This window comes from Macrosteles quadrilineatus, unplaced genomic scaffold (assembly GCF_028750875.1).
Source record: "Macrosteles quadrilineatus isolate MER2022 unplaced genomic scaffold, UCM_ALF_1.0 Scaffold_7__1_contigs__length_78375512, whole genome shotgun sequence".
Lineage (NCBI taxonomy): Eukaryota > Metazoa > Arthropoda > Insecta > Hemiptera > Cicadellidae > Macrosteles > Macrosteles quadrilineatus.
The window spans coordinates 2,463,070-2,484,702 of NW_026542600.1; the positions used below are offsets into that span (position 1 = coordinate 2,463,070).

The following is a 21,633-nucleotide window of genomic DNA, read 5'->3' on the forward strand; positions in this document are numbered from 1 at the left end:
ATTATTTATTATTGTACGATTTCTGTTACCTCTGACCTTATTATTTGCTACTTATTTATTTAGTTATGGTTCACAGTCTGAATTAGCATTAATTGATTATTTAGAACTTTCAGCCCCTACCATCTTGTAGGCTATATCTAGTTTTATACAATATTGTATTCATGGAGAAACAGTTTATAAATAAATAAATATAGTGCATAATCCTACAGTACCTAGCTCTTATAGTGAGTAACATTTATGCAGCACTATAGAACAAAATTCGAATTATGCACTGTATGACAAATTCACGAGTAGGCAGTGTAGGATTATGCACTATGAGACTCCATGAAACTAAAAATATTGTTGTTTGATGTATTTAGTTTTTCTTACTCTTACTTTACACGAACGATACGAGAATAGTTTAGTTTGCTTGCCTTTGCAAAAATGCCAAATGCCAATCTGCCAAACAAACTTAACCTCAAAATAAGTAATTTTTAAATGTTTTAACGTTTGAATTGAACTGTATTTTAATATTCATTATCATTACTAGAGCGTTATCTTTAAGCAAATGTAATTATTGTTGTAGGTATTGACTTTGAGTGGTTTTTTGAAATGTGAATTTTATAAAATCAATGTAAAACTGGATTAGTTGCTACCGACACTAGCCTATGGTTCTCACACTTGACTTGGATAAAAACATAATTTGGTAGAAACAAAACAAGACACAATGGTTAATTTTGTAATCCTATTAGGCCTACTCTACCGTTCATTGACAAATCATGAGATATAAGACTACAAAATTACGTTCAAATCGTCATCAAGATCAAGTATAAACTCCTAATGAGGTAAGTTCAGATTTTCAGGGAGAGGTCTCTTGAAACTTCAGACAATTAATTACTACACCCTCATCTTAGATTTTTACAAGGTTAATGAACACTGACAGCTTTATGGACTCAATCTTAGGTATATGAGGACATCCTTCGGCAGTGCTAAAATTGGAAGGTAGGCCTACTTTTCTGTTAAGGGGAACATTCATTATTAAATTACCGATGATTTCTTTTCGATACATCGATAATTTTGTTTTCTTTTACGATTCATATTCCATCTGTTTTAATATCTTCAAACACATTTAAATTACAGACAAACAGAAATAGCAAATAGGCCTAGATGTCCAAGTTAATATATAGGCCTACTTAGTTCAATAACCTAGTTATTGAGTTAACTTCCTACCTGAATTACCTCCTCTTCATCGATGACCAGCCTAGGCTGGATAGATAGCGTCAAAGAAAAAATAAAAACTAATTTAGATATAGCCTATTTAAAACTGTGTGGTGGCGGTTGACAGCTAGTTCATTGCGCCAGCATACTTGAAGAACTCAGTAGTTGAGTAAAAAGGGTTCTCCAATAAAAATTTTTTAATTTTATTTGTGAACACTCTTGTGTCAAGTTCTGTTATTTTACCAGGCAGAGCATTGTGTACATCCTGACAGTTAGTGAAACTGTCTCTTGTCATAGTTAGTCTATAGCGATCTGTATTTAATTTACGGGCAACTCGGACATTATGGTCATGCATGTCACCCCTTGTTTCATGAGAGTTCAAATTACTTTCGACATGCAGAAGGCAATTATAGGTGATCTGATTGTAAACAGTAAAAACATTCAGCATTTTGAAAAGTGGTCTGCAATGTTCCCGTCTTTCGCTGCTTGTAATTATTCTTAGGGCTTGTTTTTCCAGTTTGAGAATCTTAGTACAGGCGGGTGCGTGGCCCCGGAGTATGATGCCATAGTTGATGTGACTGTGAAATAAGGAGAAATAGACCATCAGAAGATATTGTTTAGTGAGCTGGTGTTTAAGTTTTCTTTAGAGGAAATTGACTCTACTCAGCCTAAGACACACTGTGATAAAACCGAGGAGTTTGACTGGAATATCTTGAGATGGAGATGATTTACTGAGTGTGCACAGGAGCTTTTGCGTTTTAATCTTCGTTTAACCTGAGGCCATTAAGTGAGAACCAATTTCTTTCCCCTTCAAACAGCTGGTCAGATTTGGTTATTGCTTCGTTGGGGCACTGTCCCTTGCCGTACAAGGTTGTGTCATCTCCATAGAGTAGGGGATCCCTTTCTCGTCCAAGGTCATTCATTAGGATTATAAACATGGTGGGCTCTAATATAGAGCCTTGCGGCACTCCATGGTCCATCGCAGCTGGAGCGTAGAACGCTCCGTCAACTGACACAATCTGGTACCTATTTTCGAAATACGAGTAAAAAGTCTTAAGCACTGTCCCTCCAACTCCGTAACGTTTAAGTTTTTCCTACAAAGTGTCATGAGACACCACGTCGAAAGCCTTCGACAAGTCACAAAGGACCAGTGCCATTGACTGCCGATCCTCAAAGGCCTTTAACGTTTCTGTCACCAGGGAAGTAAGAGCAGGGATAGTTCTTGAAATTTTCAAATAGTCGGGGAAGATACCTTCGGCCAGACAGCCGTTTACTTGTAATTAATTAGTTTTAATTGTACAATCATTATTGAATTGGGATTTATTTACTTAAAAACTCTCTTGATATCAGTCTGTAAAAATAACCTTGGTAAGTTTGGCTAAGATATTTTTAACCACAAAATTTGCATAAGACCCGATCTCAATTAAATAAAAAATCCTTCTAACACAATCTACTCTTGTTTGTTTCAGTGATAAGCAATGGCATCGACGGCTGAGTCGTTGAATGTGGATTTTGATCATTCATGGCAAGACAACACAGAATGCTTGACTCTAGATTTTGGACCATTCGAAACGGTTCACAGATGGAAGCGTATGCCCGAGTGTGATGAGTTTGTTGGAGCTAGGTAAAAAGTTTTGGTTACATTCAATTTAAATTACTTAAACAGTAATTACTTAAATTACTTTTACCAAACCATCATTCACAAATCGTTAATTTTGAATTATTGATTTATTTGCTTCGAGTAATGCATTATTCCTCAAAGTGGCTCAAAGAAATAATTATAACATTGTCCTTCTATGGACACCAGCTGTGACCGATTTAAGAGTATTTACCTCAAAAAACAGAATAGGCCTATTAAAAAATGTCAAAACATGTTTCCTAGTCCCAATATCATGTAACTTTGTCAGTAAATTAAAGGATTTTCATTTCATTTCATTTTTAGTCTACATAAAATATATTTTTTTTAATTCTAAGTATTTGTTTTAAGCTTTACAGACAATTTAGAAATTGTTTTGAACATTTTAAGATGACAAGGAGCTGCTGTAACTCTTTAAATAAATAATAAACAAATAGCCCATGGAAAAGATTTGGTCACTAACGTTGGCAGAAACAGCTCAATTCTAAACCACGTTTCGACTTGAAAGCGTGGCAGTAAGCGGTCTATTGTCTACTACTAAGCCAATTATTGTTTACTTCTTGTACTCGACATTGCACATACCCCAGCACGCAGCTTCTATCAATTATCAATTGGCTCGTGTGTGAAGATTGTTTTTGTTTCAACCTAATATTAGTACATTAAAAAGTATCCAATACGTATTAAAAATAAATTTTCTTTTATCATTCGTCATGTTTTTATGGTACAAAATCCATACTAATAATAGTAATTAATTTATTGATCAAGTATTTTCTCAATTTTCTTGATAAAAATATTATAGTGATTCATACACAAGTTAGGTTAGTCAGTGGCTCAGTCTGTCGCGCCGCAGACGGGGGGCCTATCATGTATGCCTATTTCTTTTATAGGCTACATGATTGTATATTTCCTTTACATACCTTACATTATCACCTTAAACATGGTAAGTAAAATAATTACGAGTGCATCTTGTGATGGTTCAACATAGAAGGATTTATTCCGTTAGTTACATTAGTTACTATAGTGGTAGTGGTGACCACAGCCTCATGAATATAGTAAACACCAAGGTCTATACAACTGACATATATAACATGATACATTACAGGGCCCAAAGCTGCAATGTTGTAGGTTCAGATCCTGGTACTTACCACTACTTTTTATCATTAGTTCACGTTATACTGTACGTTGCTTTGCTGTATACGTTACATACACAGGTCCATAGCCTATTTGGATGGGCAAATGCAAGGTTAAAAGAGGCCACCGACCTCTTAAAATAAGAAGCATTTTTAAATTTGCAATTTGAACTATATATCAGTAATACAAATAAAGGCTACAGATATTATAAACACGCTTGGCCATAATTGTTTTGTGAGGCTGAATAAGTCTGGTTGACTATCAAGACAAGAAAGGATCTGAATAGTAAGAGCTGTGATTTGATTTCGGAGAAGTGTGGTTCGGTGTCCAAGGACACTTGTTGGTCAGGTGTGGACAATGTTTTCAGAATGCTGTGCATAAATACCCGGTGCTACACGCCCATATACTCAACCTTCCCCCAAAGGCCAAACTCCTAAAACGCTACTAGGCAGCAGTTGATAAACCTTAATTCTGTAGTTGAAAGTCATCAAGTTCATGTTCCTTCCAATCTCCTGGCTGTGATTTAATTGGCCCTTTTCAGGAACTCTTTAGAGATTTAAGTTTGGATCCAAGATTTGTCTTTATCATTAGGCATACAAAGATGATGCTTGGAAATTTTCAGTTATTAAATCTAAATATATACGTATATACAGGGTGTCCATAAAAAACTATTCAGGACTTTGGGAAATGAATCCTCATACTAAAAGGAAGAAAAATCAAATTTGAAGGTATATCTGAAAATGCATATCTACCCAGATATCCACATTTTGTTTTTTATACAAAACTATATTTATCTGTGAAGTTTTTTATTCGATGATTATGACATTTTGTAAGCATGTTAACATACACAAGACATATTATAGAAAGAATAACAAGGTTGGTCCGATTGTAAATTTCAAAATGGCGGCCATTTGAATTTTTATAACTTAAATAACTCAAAAACAGCTAATCCTATGAAAAAATGTCAACCATACTTTTTTTAGCATTCCCTATCAAACGACACCAAGATCAAAAAGATTTATAACTGAAATGGAAAGTTTTTTTGTTGTAAAATCAGGTAAAATTAAGTGTAGGCCCTTACTACTTGTACTCGACACTTGTACCCTACTTGTACTTGTACTTGTACCCTACTCTACTTGTACCCCTACTAACTTTTTTGGTGATTATGAAACCATTTTTGGAACTTATGAAACCAAATTTCATACACATTGAATAAAAAACTTCACAGATAAAAATAGTTTTGTATAAAAAAACAAAGGGTGGATATCTGGGTAAATATGCATTTTTAATCATACCTTCACATAAACTTTTTCTTCCACGTTTTTTATGAACACCCGTATATCTGTGATATGCAAGAAACCTTCTTAACTATCCTTAGGATAACTTTCATAAACACATGGGAGCTTAGCTTTAACAAAATCTGGGTCTATATTTATGTTAGACAGGAGTTGGTTAACTGTTGAGTAAGACGGCAATGTTAAGGCAAAGATCTGATCTTTTACTATTCAAATGAAATTAATTAATAATAGTGATACACTAACTCGCTTTGAGAATGGCTAGTAGAAAATGCCCTGAAGGCAGCTCAAACTCTGACTACTGTGTAATATCCCCCAAAAGAATTTACTCTCATAAACAGTATTAACAATTAATAATCTGATCCAATTAAAATTACCTTCATTAAAATCTAAGAACCCAACAATCCCCCCTTAAACTCTAAACTCCTATAACAAAATTTCCCCTTACCAACTCGCTGCAAAGGACGATCCTTAAGACAAAGTAACCAGTACTCACCCAACACACCTCTAGGCACCCTGCCCCGGCCGACTGACCCCTTTCCCTACCTCAGGTGGTCTACTTATTGAACTTGACAGCTACTGAGTGGAAGGCCCTCAATAGCACACATAAACAACTCCAGTTCACTTCCCAGCTTGCAAGACCTGACCACAGGTCATCAGCCCAGCTTGCAAGACCTGACCACAGGTCATCAGCCCAGCTTGCAAGACCTGACCACAGGTCATCAGTCCAGCTTGCAAGACCTGACCACAGGTCATCAGTCCAGCTTGCAAGACCTGACCACAGGTCATCAGTCCAGCTTGCAAGACCTGACCACAGGTCATCAGTCCAGCTTGCAAGTCCTGACCACAGGTCATCAGCCCAGCTTGCAAGACCTGACCACAGGTCATCAGTCCAGCTTGCAAGACCTGACCACAGGTCATCAGTCCAGCTTGCAAGACCTGACCACAGGTCATCAGCCCAGCTTGCAAGACCTGACCACAGGTCATCAGTCCAGCTTGCAAGACCTGACCACAGGTCATCAGCCCAGCTTGCAAGACCTGACCACAGGTCATCAGTCCAGCTTGCAAGACCTGACCACAGGTCATCAGCCCAGCTTGCAAGACCTGACCACAGGTCATCAGTCCAGCTTGCAAGACCTGACCACAGGTCATCAGTCCAGCTTGCAAGACCTGACCACAGGTCATCAGCCCAGCTTGCAAGACCTGACCACAGGTCATCAGTCCAGCTTGCAAGACCTGACCACAGGTCATCAGTCCAGCTTGCAAGACCTGACCACAGGTCATCAGCCCAGCTTGCAAGACCTGACCACAGGTCATCAGTCCAGCTTGCAAGACCTGACCACAGGTCATCAGCCCAGCTTGCAAGACCTGACCACAGGTCATCAGCCCAGCTTTCCTACCCTCCATTAGAAATATGTCTATAAAACTGAATTTTATGAGGGTGGACAGTGTTTGAATTAAAAGTCAAATTAAATGTTAAATTAAAGTCAGAAGAATAAAAATCCAATATAATGCATGTAGGCCTACATCCAATCATTCCTCTAAAATACTATAAATCATTACTTAAATTAAATTATATATGATTAAATCTCATTATAAAATCAAAAACAGACTAAAATAATAAACAATTTTAAAATCAACCATAGTTAAAACATTTTAAACCTTTATTACAGTTAAGTTAAGTTAACTTAAGAATAGGTACAGTTAAGTTAAGTTAAGAATACATTTCATTTGAACAAGTGATTTAGCAGGTCAAAGTGTAATGTCTGATCAAAATCTTATTTAAGAGTAAGCAAATTACTAATTAGTAAGTAAAAGTCAATCCACAGTGGACAAATAGAATGTTTCCGCACCACAATTCATAGAGGGTTGTGGTAGACCTTTCTTTACACTATCATAGATTTTAATGACCAATCAAGAGAGCAAAAACACAATTTAGAAAACACCCAATTGACCACCAAGCTGATAAAAGGTGCTTACCTCTTTAGAATCATATTTTACAAAAGGGAGACTACTACAGTGTTTCTTGTTAGTCAACATTTGACTTGTTGAATATATCTAGCATTGAACATAAAAATGTAGTGTTAAAAATAAGCATTGTGGCTGACTGCTTGCTACAAGCTGTTTCTAGTTTCTAGCAATGCAATCGAGAATTCTTACAAAGCATTTTAATTTGTCTCTACGTACTCTAGATATTATTCCTATTAGAGTTGACTATGAGAAGGTCTGATATACCAATTGTAAATTGGGGTAGTCCTTTGATGAGTGATTTGTCACTAAGCCCTAATTTATTTCTCATACAGACGAAGCAAGCATACGGTAGTAGCATACAAGGAAGCAATCTACGTGTTTGGTGGAGATAATGGGAAAACCATGTTGAATGACTTACTGCGTTTTGACGTCAAAGAGAAATCGTGGGGCCGAGCGTTTGCTACCGGAGCACCTCCTGCACCCCGTTATCATCACTCAGCGGTTGTAAGTATTCTGTTATTGGACGGTCGTGTTGTTTATGTAGTAGACGGACTAGGCTACCGTAGTTAACTTTTGTATACTGAAGTAGATATCCCATCTATATGGACCAGCTGTAGCCAATTTTCTATTTGAAAAGAACATTAATAAGGTATCTATTCAGTCGTTAAGCAAATTTCAAATTAGCAATGGACATCATCAAAAGAAATAACATTGATTACTCGGATCTTGATTATGTATACAAACAATATGCATTGAATGGACCAATATGTTTACAAAGGCTTGTTATTATTTTATAGTAAATATGCCTAATGTACTTAAATTTTTGAAATATAAAATGGTTTAGGTTACCTTTTGCGTCGAACGATCCTTGTGCAGTAATTGATAACTACAGCTGTTTCATGCCGCTAGGGCACATCTTCAGGTTGTAGAGCGTCAAGATAAAATAGCTGTCATCCGTGGATGATTTTGTCGAAATAAATATTACACAGAAAACACAAATAAGAAAACATTTAAATACACGAATTTAACAAACTTGGCCAAGTGACAAACTGACAAACACGCGAGACAGGCGCCGTTCATGACGCAACTTTCACCGGCGCCTGTCTCGCGTGTTTGTCAGTTTGTCACTTGGCCAAGTTTGTTAAATTCGTGTATTTAAATGTTTTCTTATTTGTGTTTTCTGTGTAATATTTATTTCGACAAAATCATCCACGGATGACAGCTATTTTATCTTGACGCTCTACAACCTGAAGATGTGCCCTAGCGGCATGAAACAGCTGTAGTTATCAATTACTGCACAAGGATCGTTCGACGCAAAAGGTAACCTAAACCATTTTATATTGCAATTTTCGATCCAGAGGCTAACCCATCATGAAATTAAATTTTTGGTCCCGGGTTCTAATCCCACCAAATCACCAATTGATTTTATCTGAGTGATAATGCCGTAACCTTTAGGTCTAGCCTGAAGTAATGTGAAAAACAATTCTGGGCTTGTGCCTAGCGTCCTAAGATTAAACAAAATACTTAAATCTACTATTTTGGTGATTAACTGTATTACATAATTCAACACACTGATATCTGTTACTAAGGTATGAAGTGATCCAGTTTAATTCTTTGCTTTGAATATGCAACATCTTAAGCTGATTGAGTAAAATATCATGTGATACACTATCAAACCCCTTGGTGAGATCGAGTAATATTCCAATTACATGGTCTTTTCGATCTACACTGTCTATAATTGATTCAATAAAATTAATTCTTGCAGTAAAGCCTTGTTGTTCCTCATAGAATGGAAACAGGTTGTTATTTTCAAAAAAAGAATAGGCCCTTCAGTTGCTTTTTCAAGAGCTTTTAAAAAACCTTTCCCAATACAGGAATACATTAAATAGGCTGATAACTGCTAAGTTCCTCAAGCGAGCCCTTTTTAACAATTTGAACAACTAGAGAGAGCTTGAGACAAGATGGAAAAGTACCCTCCATGGTACATTGCTTGAAACAGAAAGTCAAAGAAGTCAAAATAACCTCAGATATTTGTTTTAGCATATTACTAGATAAACCAATAGACATCTTTAGTGTAGGAACTATTTAAAGATGCTATAACCTGGCTCCCTTCCTGGCACATCAATTTGGAAAAAATACATTTTGGATTTTCAACACCAACATTCTCAAAAAACTGCAAGGAGTCTCCACTGATGATTTCACATTAGCACAGACCTCTTCAACCGATGTCAAAGAGAAATCATTGAAGTCGTTGGGAACCCGGCTTGCTGTAGTGTGTCTTGCCTGCTGCCTTGCCTTTTTTGGGGGTGTTCATAATATTTTTCATTTCTCAACTGTTTTGCTGGTGTAAGTGATTTGCAGTATTAGCAACAAACTATCATCAGTGTGTCAAGTCTCTGAACACAGATGTTCCAAAGATTAAAGTTTTTCAGCCATTCCAGCTCAGGAGTGTACCACTTTTTTTACGGCATTTCAACCTGCTCACTTTTAACTTAAACTAGAGGAAAGGTTACGTTATATAAACACAACAGTAGTTCTAGGAAAGCATCAAAATAAAAGTGTGCCCACTTATTTTATATTGTCATATAATTCCCAGGTCTCATTTTAAAACAGATATTTAAAATACAAAATATTATTTGCTGACATTTTTCTCTTAGTCCCAATTAACGACTTTACAGTACCACTATTTAATACCACATCCTAATTAAGGATTTTACAGTACCACTGTTGAAAACCATGTCCTAGTTAAGGATTTTACAGTACCACTGTTGAAAACCATGTCCTAATTAAGGATTTTACAGTACCACTATTGAAAACCACATCCTAATTAAGGATTTTACAGTACCACTATTGAAAACCATGTCCTAATTAAGGATTTTACAGTACCACTATTGAAAACCACGTCCTAATTAAGGATTTTACAGTACCACTATTGAAAACCACATCCTAATTAAGGATTTTACAGTTCCTACTATTGAAAACCATATCCTAATTAGGGATTTTACAGTACCACTATTGAAAACCACGTCCTAATTAAGGATTTACAGTACCACTATTGAAAACCATGTCCTCATTAAGGAGTTTACAGTACCACTATAGAAAACCACGTCCTAATTAAGGAGTTTACAGTACCACTATAGAAAACCACGTCCTAATTAAGGAGTTTACAGTACCACTATTGAAAACCATATCCTAATTAAGGATTTTATAGTACCACTATTGAAAACCACGTCCTAATTAAGGATTTACAGTACCACTATTGAAAACCATGTCCTCATTAAGGAGTTTACAGTACCACTGTTGAAAACCACGTCCTAATTAAGGATTTACAGTACCACTATTGAAAACCACGTCCTAATTAAGGATTTTACAGTACCACTATTGAAAACCATATCCTAATTAAGGATTTTATAGTACCACTATTGAAAACCACGTCCTAATTAAGGAGTTTACAGTACCACTATAGAAAACCACGTCCTAATTAAGGAGTTTACAGTACCACTATTGAAAACCATATCCTAATTAAGGATTTTATAGTACCACTATTGAAAACCACGTCCTAATTAAGGATTTACAGTACCACTATTGAAAACCATGTCCTCATTAAGGAGTTTACAGTAGCACTGTTGAAAACCACGTCCTAATTAAGGATTTACAGTACCACTATTGAAAACCACGTCCTAATTAAGGATTTACAGTACCACTATTGAAAACCATGTCCTAATTAAGGATTTTACAGTACCACTATTGAAAACCATGTCCTAATTAAGGAGTTTACGGTACCACTATTGAATACCACGTCCTCATTACAGCTTATCTGAGTTTAACACGTTCGCTGCTGAGCGCTAGATGCCGGGACGGCGCCAGTTGCTGAACTAACGCTCGGCCGCTGCGTGACATTGCCACCGATACACTGAATTACAGTAAAAACAACAGAAGTTATACTGGATGGCAATGTTCTGCAATAAAACTGGCTTTGGATATAGTACTAAGTGATTCTGATAGATAGCAGCACTACCCAGGTTACAGTCGGTAAAGTAGTGTCGCTATCTAGCAGGAAAGAGGTAAAACAAAGCCCTGTTCCAAACGACCCTGGTGGTGATTTGGGAAACTATATTTTTTATTGTCAGAAAAGTACGTCCCCACGAGCTGCAAAGAAATATAGAACGCTTGTGACGTGCTGGCTTATCCATAGCAACGTTTAAACAACAATGAACGGTGACGTTCTGGAACGTTCTTAGCTCCTGGCGCCGTGGCCCGGCTGACGTTCCGGAACGTCCGTAGCAGCGAACGTGTTAAAAATGCAATGCACAGTGATCCGATAATTCAGGACTACAAATTGGAATTTTATATTCATGTACGCCTATGTACATTGTCCAAAAAAGCATTTATACGTGAATGCTAATTATTACCACAATATAACCAAAATTTTCCTAAGAAATACAAAAAAACACTTGAATACCCTCGGGTTCATATAGGTCCATAATCTTTCATCCAGTGTTCACATATACAAATCAGAGAATAGCCTTTTTATTCACGATCACTTCCAAATTTTCAATCTTGTTACCTAGACAATGAATGTTTATGTAAAAAGAGCACTGTTTAGCCTCCACTAAATTAGACTTGCGCCTATTCTGGTCTTTATGACGAGGTTGTTCATTCTAAGAGTATGTTTCTTTATTTACCTATGTAAAGAGTATCTTTCATATCCTCCTCTTTTTATAGTTGTACAGAGTGTGCTACAAAATACTATTCAATTTGCTTCCTTAGTTTTTTGTTACTGTAATGGGCATTAAAGTTACTATAGCTTACAATACACTGTTTTTGATTGATTGATTGATTTACTTTCTCCCCCTATACATAGTATATGGAGAAAGTATTGTTTTCGTCAACATTTTTAAGTTTTTGTGGATATATCCGTTTTGGGTTCCACTGTACCCAAAAAAGAGGTTTTTCGAAGTGATGTATCTGTGTGTGTGTCTGTATGTGTGGATGTGTACAAAGCTACAGACACCTGTGGTTCGATTTTGATTAAATTTGGTATGTAGGTACTAATCCATGGTATCTCCAGCCCTTTTTTTATTTTTTTGAAATTTTGATTTGTAATGGTGATATTCCCATAAAAACCCATAAAATAACGGAAACATTGGATTTTCTCAAAAATGGCCCAAACGATTTCGATAAAGATTTAATATGTTGTAGCCCTTTAAATTCTGAACAAAATTATATAAGTTAACTCCCATTACTGTACAAATTATGGTTCAATCAAAAGTTATTGTAAAATATGTTATTTTCTCATAAAAACCTCATAAAAACCTCATAAAATGAGAGAAAATCGTATTTTTGAAAAAAGCCGGTTTTGATTGATATTAGTATATGCTGGTCCTTATAACTTTCCCATAAACGGAAAAAATGGATTTTTGAAAAAAAAACTATTCTGATTAAAATTCTATAGTTATGGTGCTTATAATTAATTACAAACAAAATAGTGCAACCCCCCCCCATTCCTGTAAAAATTATGGTTCAAAAGTTAATAACAATTTTGTGATTTTACCAATTAATCATAGTTACTCTCCTCGCTTACCCATGATAAAGGTTGTTGACAAGCTAATGGGAGAAAGTATGTGTCAGATTGCTGATACCGTTTATTTCAGTTTGGTGTATTCGACATTATCATTTACATCTGCAGACTCTGTGTTTTAATTCAACAACTTTAATTAGCAACAACTTAAACTTCTGGAATGTCCAGTTCTATCCATGGTATAACTTATACTGTGTAGTATACAATTTTGTAATAAATGTTCGATGTTAGATACGTTGATAGTGTTGTAGGTACACATTTTCAAGTTTTATCAAAGGTACCATTTAAGATCAAAAATTGTAAATATGTCGGCAAGTGTTTTTTTTCCCAATTTGTTTATTTGTTGGATTATAACAAATTTATTTGTTAAAAAATTATGTGCTTGAATTTCAATAAAATTTGACTCACTTCAAGAAATTAATGGAACATTTTTTTTTTGGACAGACAGTGGAGTCTTGGGAGGGAAAATGATCCATTCTTAAAAAAGTACAGTAAGTAATTGTTTTAACTATAGCAAATAAAGTTTGTTTTTATTTTACAGGTGTTTGACTCGTCAATGTTTGTTTTTGGAGGTTATACTGGTGATATACATTCAAACTCAAATCTTACAAACAAAAATGACTTGTTTGAGTATAAATTTCAAACAGGTCAATGGATTGAGTGGAAGTTTGTTGGAAGGTAAGTTTTAGCTAAGGTTCCATATCGGTATAACTGTATTAGCAAATTTTCCATATAGATAACATTAGTGAATTTGCCTGCCATGTTGGTAACATTAGCAAATTTGCCATGTAGGGAATTTTAAGCTATTTCCACCATAGGTCTCATGGTAAGACCTGGACCTGGAACCGATTTACTTTTTTTGTTTTTATATACTCAAAGGCCAAAAACACCATTTTTTCAATATATACGAGGCATGTTTTTTAATCAAGTGCCGTTTTTAAATTTCTCCGTTACAGTGCTGCAATTAGCATTTTGGAAATTTGCGCTATGTATGTGCATCTATTGGCAAGCCTGCTCCAGAAATTTTGCAACAATCGACCGTGTTTACATCCAGTTTCGAGCATTCAAAATGGTGCCGCCAATTGAGACTGCCGCTGACTGTGAAGTGTGCGGTGTAATTCAATTTTTAAGTGCTCAGGTGTGAAAGCCATTGAAATTCATCCACAGATTAGTGAAGTGTATGGCGAGAACATTATGAGTGACGGAATGGTACTCAAGTGGGTAAGGGCATTTAAAGACTGCCTTACCAACGTTCATGAGGAGCAAGGCACTGGGCGGCCATGTCATTACTGATGAATTGGTGTGTAAAGTCAATGAAAAAGTGAAAGAAAACAGGCGGTTTACGATCTCATCATTATCTGATGAGTTTCTTTTAGTTGTGAGAAGTGTCCTTTATGATATTGTGACTGAAAAATTAAGTACCGAAAATTGTGCTCACGCTGGGTGACGAAAATGTTGACTGAGGTGCACAAAACCAAGCGTCTAGGCAGTGCATTGACTTTTCTTGAGCGCTACGTGGAGAAAGGTGATTATTTGTTAGGTCAAATTGTTACAGGCGATGAAACATGGTTGTCTTATGTTAACCAGAGTCAACAACTTGGTGGTCAGCACCTAGACAACGATGATGAGGTCAAAACAACGACCTTGATGACTCACATAAAAAATCACATAAAACATCGTCCTTGGATTTACTCCTTAAACGTCGGAGTAAATCCAAGGACTATTTTTATGTGCGTGTATGTCTGTGTAAATGCGTCTTCGTAGTGTATACATTTAACGAGTCCTGGATTAAAAAATTAAGCTGAGTGAAGCCCACAAGATTAGATTATTCAATATAATAAACCTCGCCTAAAACATGTCATGCAAAAATAGGATTAATTTGTTTTTCCTACAGCCAACCAAAAAAGTGGGCTTCCTTGCACAGATTATAGTACAGAAAGCCTTACTAGGACACACAGTTTTTACTTAAGCGCACACCAGTATTCCAACCAAACAACACAAAACAGCTTAATTTTATTATGCACATAATCCGTGTACGCTTGAAAATAATTCGGCAACACTTCAAGATATTACGACTACGATCAGCTGGTGCAGTGTTTCCTATTTGGTTCAATGTTTGGATTTAACCTAACCTAAAAACGTGTTGTACAGTGTTTGAAAGACTAATTAGTAATTATATATATGATTTATTTATAGTAACTGTAGGAAAAATATAATGTGTAACACGAGTGCATACTGCCTTTGCTGCACTCGAGAAAAAATGCCACTTCGCCCACTAGTTACACAAATAACTATTGTACACCACACCCATATCCAAAATCCTAAAAGTTTTAAACCCAGTGTTCTATGATTAATACCAAATCTAACAACTACAACTGTTTGTAACAGAACCCCGGTCCCCCGGTCTGCTCACGGTGCAGCAGTGTACAACAACAAGTTGTGGATATTTGCTGGATATGACGGGAATGCAAGATTGAACGACATGTGGACTATATCCCTGCAGCCTGTGAGTACTTGTCATAAATTAAATATTTGAGGTCTATTAGTCTTAAACTAACTTATTGATCGGTCCCTTGTTAATTAGTTGAAACTCTTGAATCGATTCTGTTACCTAGATGTCTGCAAAAATATCTTAAATATGGCTTTCTCAATATTTCAAGCTGCTAAATGTGTATATCTGTTAATCATATCACACGAGTAAAACAATTTTTTCCCCGTATATGCTACTGGAATGGTTATTTTTATAACTAGTGGCACTTTGCTGCTCATGAAAGAATGTCACAAACAACAATAAGGTACATTTTACTTCTTCGTAGAAAAATTTTTAATATGGAGTGCGACAAGGACCAATCCTGGGACCACTGTTGTTCATATGTTATACAAAGGGTTTACCAGATGTATTAGATGATGCTGAAGTCTGTCAATATGCTGATAACATTAGCTTACTTGTATCTGGTAATACCCATCAAAAAGTAGAGTCAATACCAAATAACCAATTTCCTAAAAAAAATGTAAACCTTTTAGTAAATATAAATAAGACAAATTGCATATCTTTCTCCACATATCAGAGTAATAAACAAGTTCAACACAGAATTTTAATGGAAGGAAAATGTGTAGAAGAACTGCAAAATTTTGAATTACTAGGACTTTTATTGGACAAAAATTTTAATTGGAACCTTCATATTGAACATCTTGGCCGCAACATTTCATTATTGATGTTTTCTCTGAGAAAAATGTCAAAATTATGTCCTATAAAACATTTTAAATAATTTACTTGGCTTTTATTCACTCCCAACTTTCTCTTTTGGCATTACCTTATATGGAGCAACCTCTAAAAAAATAAATAGGAACAAATATTATCATTTCAAAAACAAGAACTTCACATCATGTTAAACATTCAAGATTGGAGAGCTTCAGTTAAAGAACAGTTAACTTGGTATTCTTGCTGTTTTTGTCCAATATATCTTTGATTTGATATTGTTTTTAAAGAATAATTTACCTAAATTCGAGACCTTGGGTTCATGCCACAGCTATGGGACAAGACACAGACATAAAATCTGTTTTTCAAATAAAAAAACCTTCATATGCCGGGATTAAGTTTTATAACCTGCCTGATTACTCTTTTACAAATAACAGACAAAAATAAATTTAAAAATCAACTAAAATTGTATGTTATCCAAGCCCGTCTATTCCCTAGATGAATTTTTTTGTTGACTGTGTTGTAAATTTGTATGTTATCTGTTTTTTGTATTTTTATTTAGCCTTTTTATACATGGTTAGTTTTAACAGTTTCATTTAAGTAATGCCATTCTGGTGCAACATGTACTCTTGAATAAAGATTATATGACTAGAGAGAGAGAGAGAGAGATAGAGAAATTATTTATTAACAACGATTTGTTTGCAGCAATACATTTATCAAATAAAAATATCTCGTGATTCTCATGGTTCACTGTACAGAGTGACCTGTGCGTGATAGAGGCTATGACTATTTCCCAACACTGCATGGAAATGATCACATTGCCACAGCTGGTATTTTTATTTTGTTAGCATATGATTGTGATTGGTATATATGTGTGTGTGTGTGTGTGTGTCCGTTAGCACGATAACTCGAGCTAAAATCATCAGATTTTGATGAAATTTGATACAATCATGTAAACCTACGTTTATTCAAACAAGTTCGGGAACCAGAATGATCGGACCATGGCAACAGGGTTTTAAGGGTTAAAAATGGGGTTTTATAATTTTTGACCCTCAATACATAAAACTTCTCAATTTTTCTCTAAACCATTTTAAAGAGTTAAAAAAATAAACAAATAATTTAGTATATTGAAGTGATTTTGTTAGGTTTTGTCTTTTAAGCCCTTTTTTATACTAGGCCTATATTTGTACAAAAGAACAATTGATTAGCATTACTGCAGTCATAAAAAATGTTGTTTTTACTATCAAGAATGATTATACTTGTAGACAAATTAATATTTTGTTTGAGAAATCAGCTGTTTTGTAAAATAGCTCAATTGAACAAAATGCCACTTTATATTACAACTGTAGTCGTAGTTTAATAAGTAAATACGGTTGTTCACATTACATTTACATTACATATTCTTTATTGTTCATTCGTTAAGAATTACAATAGTGTCAATACAATAGTGAATTGTACGTGTTAATTTCCATAATTTTCATAAAATTCCTTTATTGAGTAGAAGGGTCTTGCGATTAGCCACTTCTTCAACTCCTGGTGTAGCTTGTTGCCAGTCAGGTCTCTCAGGTAGTCAGGTAGATGGTTCCTCAGTTTGCAGCCGGTGTAGGAAGGTTTTTTCTCCCAAAGATTTGTGAATTGTTCATTTAACTGTGAAATCAATAAAGCTATCGACTCACTGAACAAGTCTGATCACTTAAATGTGTAATTCATTGGTCAAATAAGATTCGGAGTAGGGAAAATTGAGTGTAATTTAAATGTGTCTATGGTGCCATCAGACGTTAACAGGGCTCCAAGTACATTCAAACTTTTAGGTTAGGATTCAGCTACAAATTACTATACTTAACCACAGTTATTCGATAATTTTTCTAGTAATATTTAGCTTGCAAAATAGAAGCATGATTAAGGAAATCTAAACTTATTTTAGTTTATAACAACATTAAATGTTTTCTCTCATAAGTACCGTCTCTGAGCGACTGCTCCAGTTGCTCCTCTATTGCTACGCCACTGGGAGTGTGTCAAACTATTAAGTGTCAACTTAAGTGTGTCTATAGTCAATCCCAGTACTCAATTCAATTCATCATTTAGGGAGACCAGAAGCAATGGGAAGAGATTGCTCAAGCCGGCGACTGTCCACCTACATGTTGCAATTTCCCTGTAGCAGTCGCTCGTGAGTCCATGTTTGTCTTCAGTGGGCAGAGTGGAGCAAAGATTACTAATAGTCTCTTTCAATTCCACTTTGAGGACTTGAGGTAACCTACTGATAAATAATTCTCATTTTTTATTGTTCATTGACACTAGTGGCATTTTAAACTTTTTTTTAGAACAGTTAACCCTGGTCTTGTTAATCCCAAAACCTAATCATTCTATTAAATTGTTGGCTTTACCAAACAATATATAAATTTTTTGTAACTGAAAAAGTAAACGGACAACCTATTTAATGTCAACCATGTTTTATCAAATGCTGCATCGAGATTATGCCAGTGTAGCTAATAATATGTTTTTTATTTATTTGTTAATTTGTACTGTTTTACTCATTCTTCACACATTGTAAATTATATTTCAAAAGTCGAGGTATGCAAGCGGCTTGATTTTTAAGCCCAGCCGAACCTAGCCTACAAACTCAAGAGATTAAACACTAAGTCAGAAAGTTAAGCTCGAGCCGAGCTTATACGACCGTGATCAAAGTTTGCGTTTGCAAAGATTGTGTGATAAAATTCCCGTTTTGCTGCTGTTGCGGAAATTGACAATGATTTTTCCGTAATCGAGGAGAAGATGATGATGTTTTTTAAGATCACAGTAGGTGTCCAGGATTTTTCCAAGATCGCAGAAGACGATGGTAATTTTTACTTGACGAGGGAGATGTTGAGTATTTTTCCGCCATCGCATAAGACAGTGATGATGTTCACACAACTGTCGGTGTAAACATCGGCCGAGGAAATCGTGATTTGAGCCGAAGAAGAGATATTCACTGTTTGACCGTCGACTCGCTCGCGAGAAGCCTCTTCTTTCACGAATACGATCTACACCATACTGCTACCTTATCCATTCAGGTTAGCAACGTTTTATTTTAGACTTTTCCTATGTTTGTTTTATTTTCGTTATAATATACGCACACTCGTCTGTCACTCTTTTTTGCCTATTCAAATTCGATTTAAATTTAATAACTTAGAATTCACCGATTTTAGGTTATACCCGCCAGTCTGCTGGTCAGTGAGTTTTGAAGTGGTGGCTATAGTTTGGTTTGATTTTTAGCTACGAAATTATTAGTAACCCATTTGTTCAACGAATAATTATAACGCCCGATTGGTAATAAACGCTAAATTCTCCGTTTAAATATATTAATTAAGTCTCCACGACTCTTTAGGGATTCTAATACCGTAATTTGTTGATTCAATCGCCGCACTCTTTTATTTTCTCAGAGCCTTTAACTAATTATTTTGAAGTGTAATACGAGTAGTCTATCGCATTGGCTAAGATAGAATACTTGTAGGCCCTACAGAGTCAGTATAAAAGTTAGGCAAAATTTACCAAAACTCTTTAACGAAGGTGACGATGATATAGCTCCGACTGAGCGTCTGCAGGATTTTCTGAGCGCTTCTAGAGTTCTGAGCCTTTGATTAAATTTAAATAATGAATTGATCAGTCAAAGCCGTGACAACTTTGTACCGACCCCTGGATTTTTCTCGGCTCCTTCTGAGCACTCTGGGGAAGAAACGTGAGTGTGGCTGGTTCTAGGGGTAGGCCTAGCCTGACTTTGTGAATACCAGTTCCCCCCCCTAGAATTTTACATCACACATCTGTGGGAGATGTTTGGGATTATGCCACAACTGCGGAAATTGATGATGATGTCTACATGATCTGGGAGATGTTCAGGGTTTCACAGCGATTGAGGAAAACGATGACGACGTCCGTGACCGCAGGAGGTAATCAAAATATTACTGCTGTCACGTATTATAGTCTAGATAACATTGTGATGAATACAAATATCACTAAATTTATGATTAAGTAGGGCCTAAAAACTTGAATATAGGCCTACTGTCATTTTTACCCGTAACCATATAATAATAATAAATCTTTATTGTCATTTGGTAATATAAAAATTACAATAGACAAGGTCACATTTGTTACATGTTTTGTTACATATGTTATATAAAATATTAAATAGGCTACATAAAATGTTAAAAGTTAAATGAATCTTAAAAGGATAAACCATCAGTAATAATAAAAACTTATAATGGGAAAAAACTATAACAAGAACAAAGAATCATCAAGACTGCTTGGCCTCACATTTAGGAGTTGAAAAATCTACATTCTGCAAAAACTCCTCGACTGAATAAAAAGCACGACTTGTAAACCAATCTGATAATTTTGACCTATACAAATGAATGCTTTCCTGATTTATAAAATATATTGGAAGTCCCATATATTGGAAGCCTTCCCATTAACACTAGTCACCAGCCCTAAACTCGTCTGCAAATTCAGCACACAACATCCAGCCAGGTGCTTGAGTTCGGCATGGGGATAACTCCATCTGCTGGGGCCACGGAAGTCTGGGGTTCACGGTTGCCCTCCTGTCATCACAGAGGTTTATTCCGCCCCACCTCTCTTCGTAAACGCTGGGGCTCGTCTGGTCTGTGGGGGTCTGTCATGCCTCTTGTTGCAGTTACCGCAGTTGCGAGACGTCTGGGCATCTGGTTTTGCACATAGATCCTTGTCGGTGCTGTCGTTAGGAAATGCGGCTCATTGCACGGACCCCTGTCACTACCCTTTCCACGGCAGTGATGACCACGTGATGACTTTCCATCTTAAGTCGTCATCCCCGCACTCGTCTGCATGTTCACATGTTGTCCAAGGGGAATCTAGATCAACACACAAATCCCTGCGTCGTCGTGGTACTCTGGGGAAATATGCTGCAAACGGTGCCGGGCCCGGAGGCTGAACTGACTTCCTGGTGCCAAACACCCTGGTCTTATTCCCATCGAATAGTACCTAGTTTTGGGGGGAGAGTACCTCATCCCTACCATCGGGGCATCTTTCCCCACTTTTTGTGCTTTTTTGTGTCTCCGAGTACTTTTGTACCTTTAACCTCCAAAATATTAAGGTGAGGGTTAAAATCACTTCATAAAAAATTATTCTTCCTTAAAAAATATTTGTAATATAAACCTTTCTATTTTTGAAAGATTTTCATTTTTTTCTTATTCAAAAACTTTTTCAAATTATTCTAATATCATTTATAATATTTGTCTTGAAATACTTTATTAAATAGTTTTAATGAGTTCAGTTAGCCTATTTATTGTTGGAATACTTGTATTTATTTTTAAATGCTATTTGTATTCTTAGTATATGATGACACTAAATTTCATAAAACATTAACACTTGAAAAAAATAAAATTTATTGATTGGTGAAATTTATTATGAACTTACTTCCTTTTTTATAATCATTTAATGTACTCAAACAATTATATTCAACTCAACATCACACAATAAAGTGGCATTTTGAATAGAAAGTTTGTGTAAAATTAACTTATTATTTGGCATTATGATGTAAAACTGATATAGAAAAACTCAGCTATATCATAAAATGCAGGCACACACCTCTATTAAATAAATACATAGGCCTAAA

At 35.7% G+C, this 21,633-nt stretch overlaps 1 protein-coding gene across 1 annotated transcript in view; it reads left to right on the forward strand.

Annotated features, from left to right (window-relative positions):
• The first annotated feature begins 430 nt into the window (after positions 1-430).
• LOC128997954 (leucine-zipper-like transcriptional regulator 1) overlaps positions 431-21,633 on the forward strand; it is a 55,923-nt gene continuing 34,720 nt past the window's right edge. The window contains exons 1-6 of the mRNA XM_054423815.1: positions 431-824; positions 2,667-2,821; positions 7,563-7,734; positions 13,353-13,489; positions 15,200-15,317; positions 18,096-18,259. Coding sequence (XP_054279790.1) covers positions 2,676-2,821; positions 7,563-7,734; positions 13,353-13,489; positions 15,200-15,317; positions 18,096-18,259 — 737 coding nt within the window. The 5' untranslated portion in view covers positions 431-824; positions 2,667-2,675. The remainder of the gene's footprint in view (positions 825-2,666; positions 2,822-7,562; positions 7,735-13,352; positions 13,490-15,199; positions 15,318-18,095; positions 18,260-21,633) is intronic.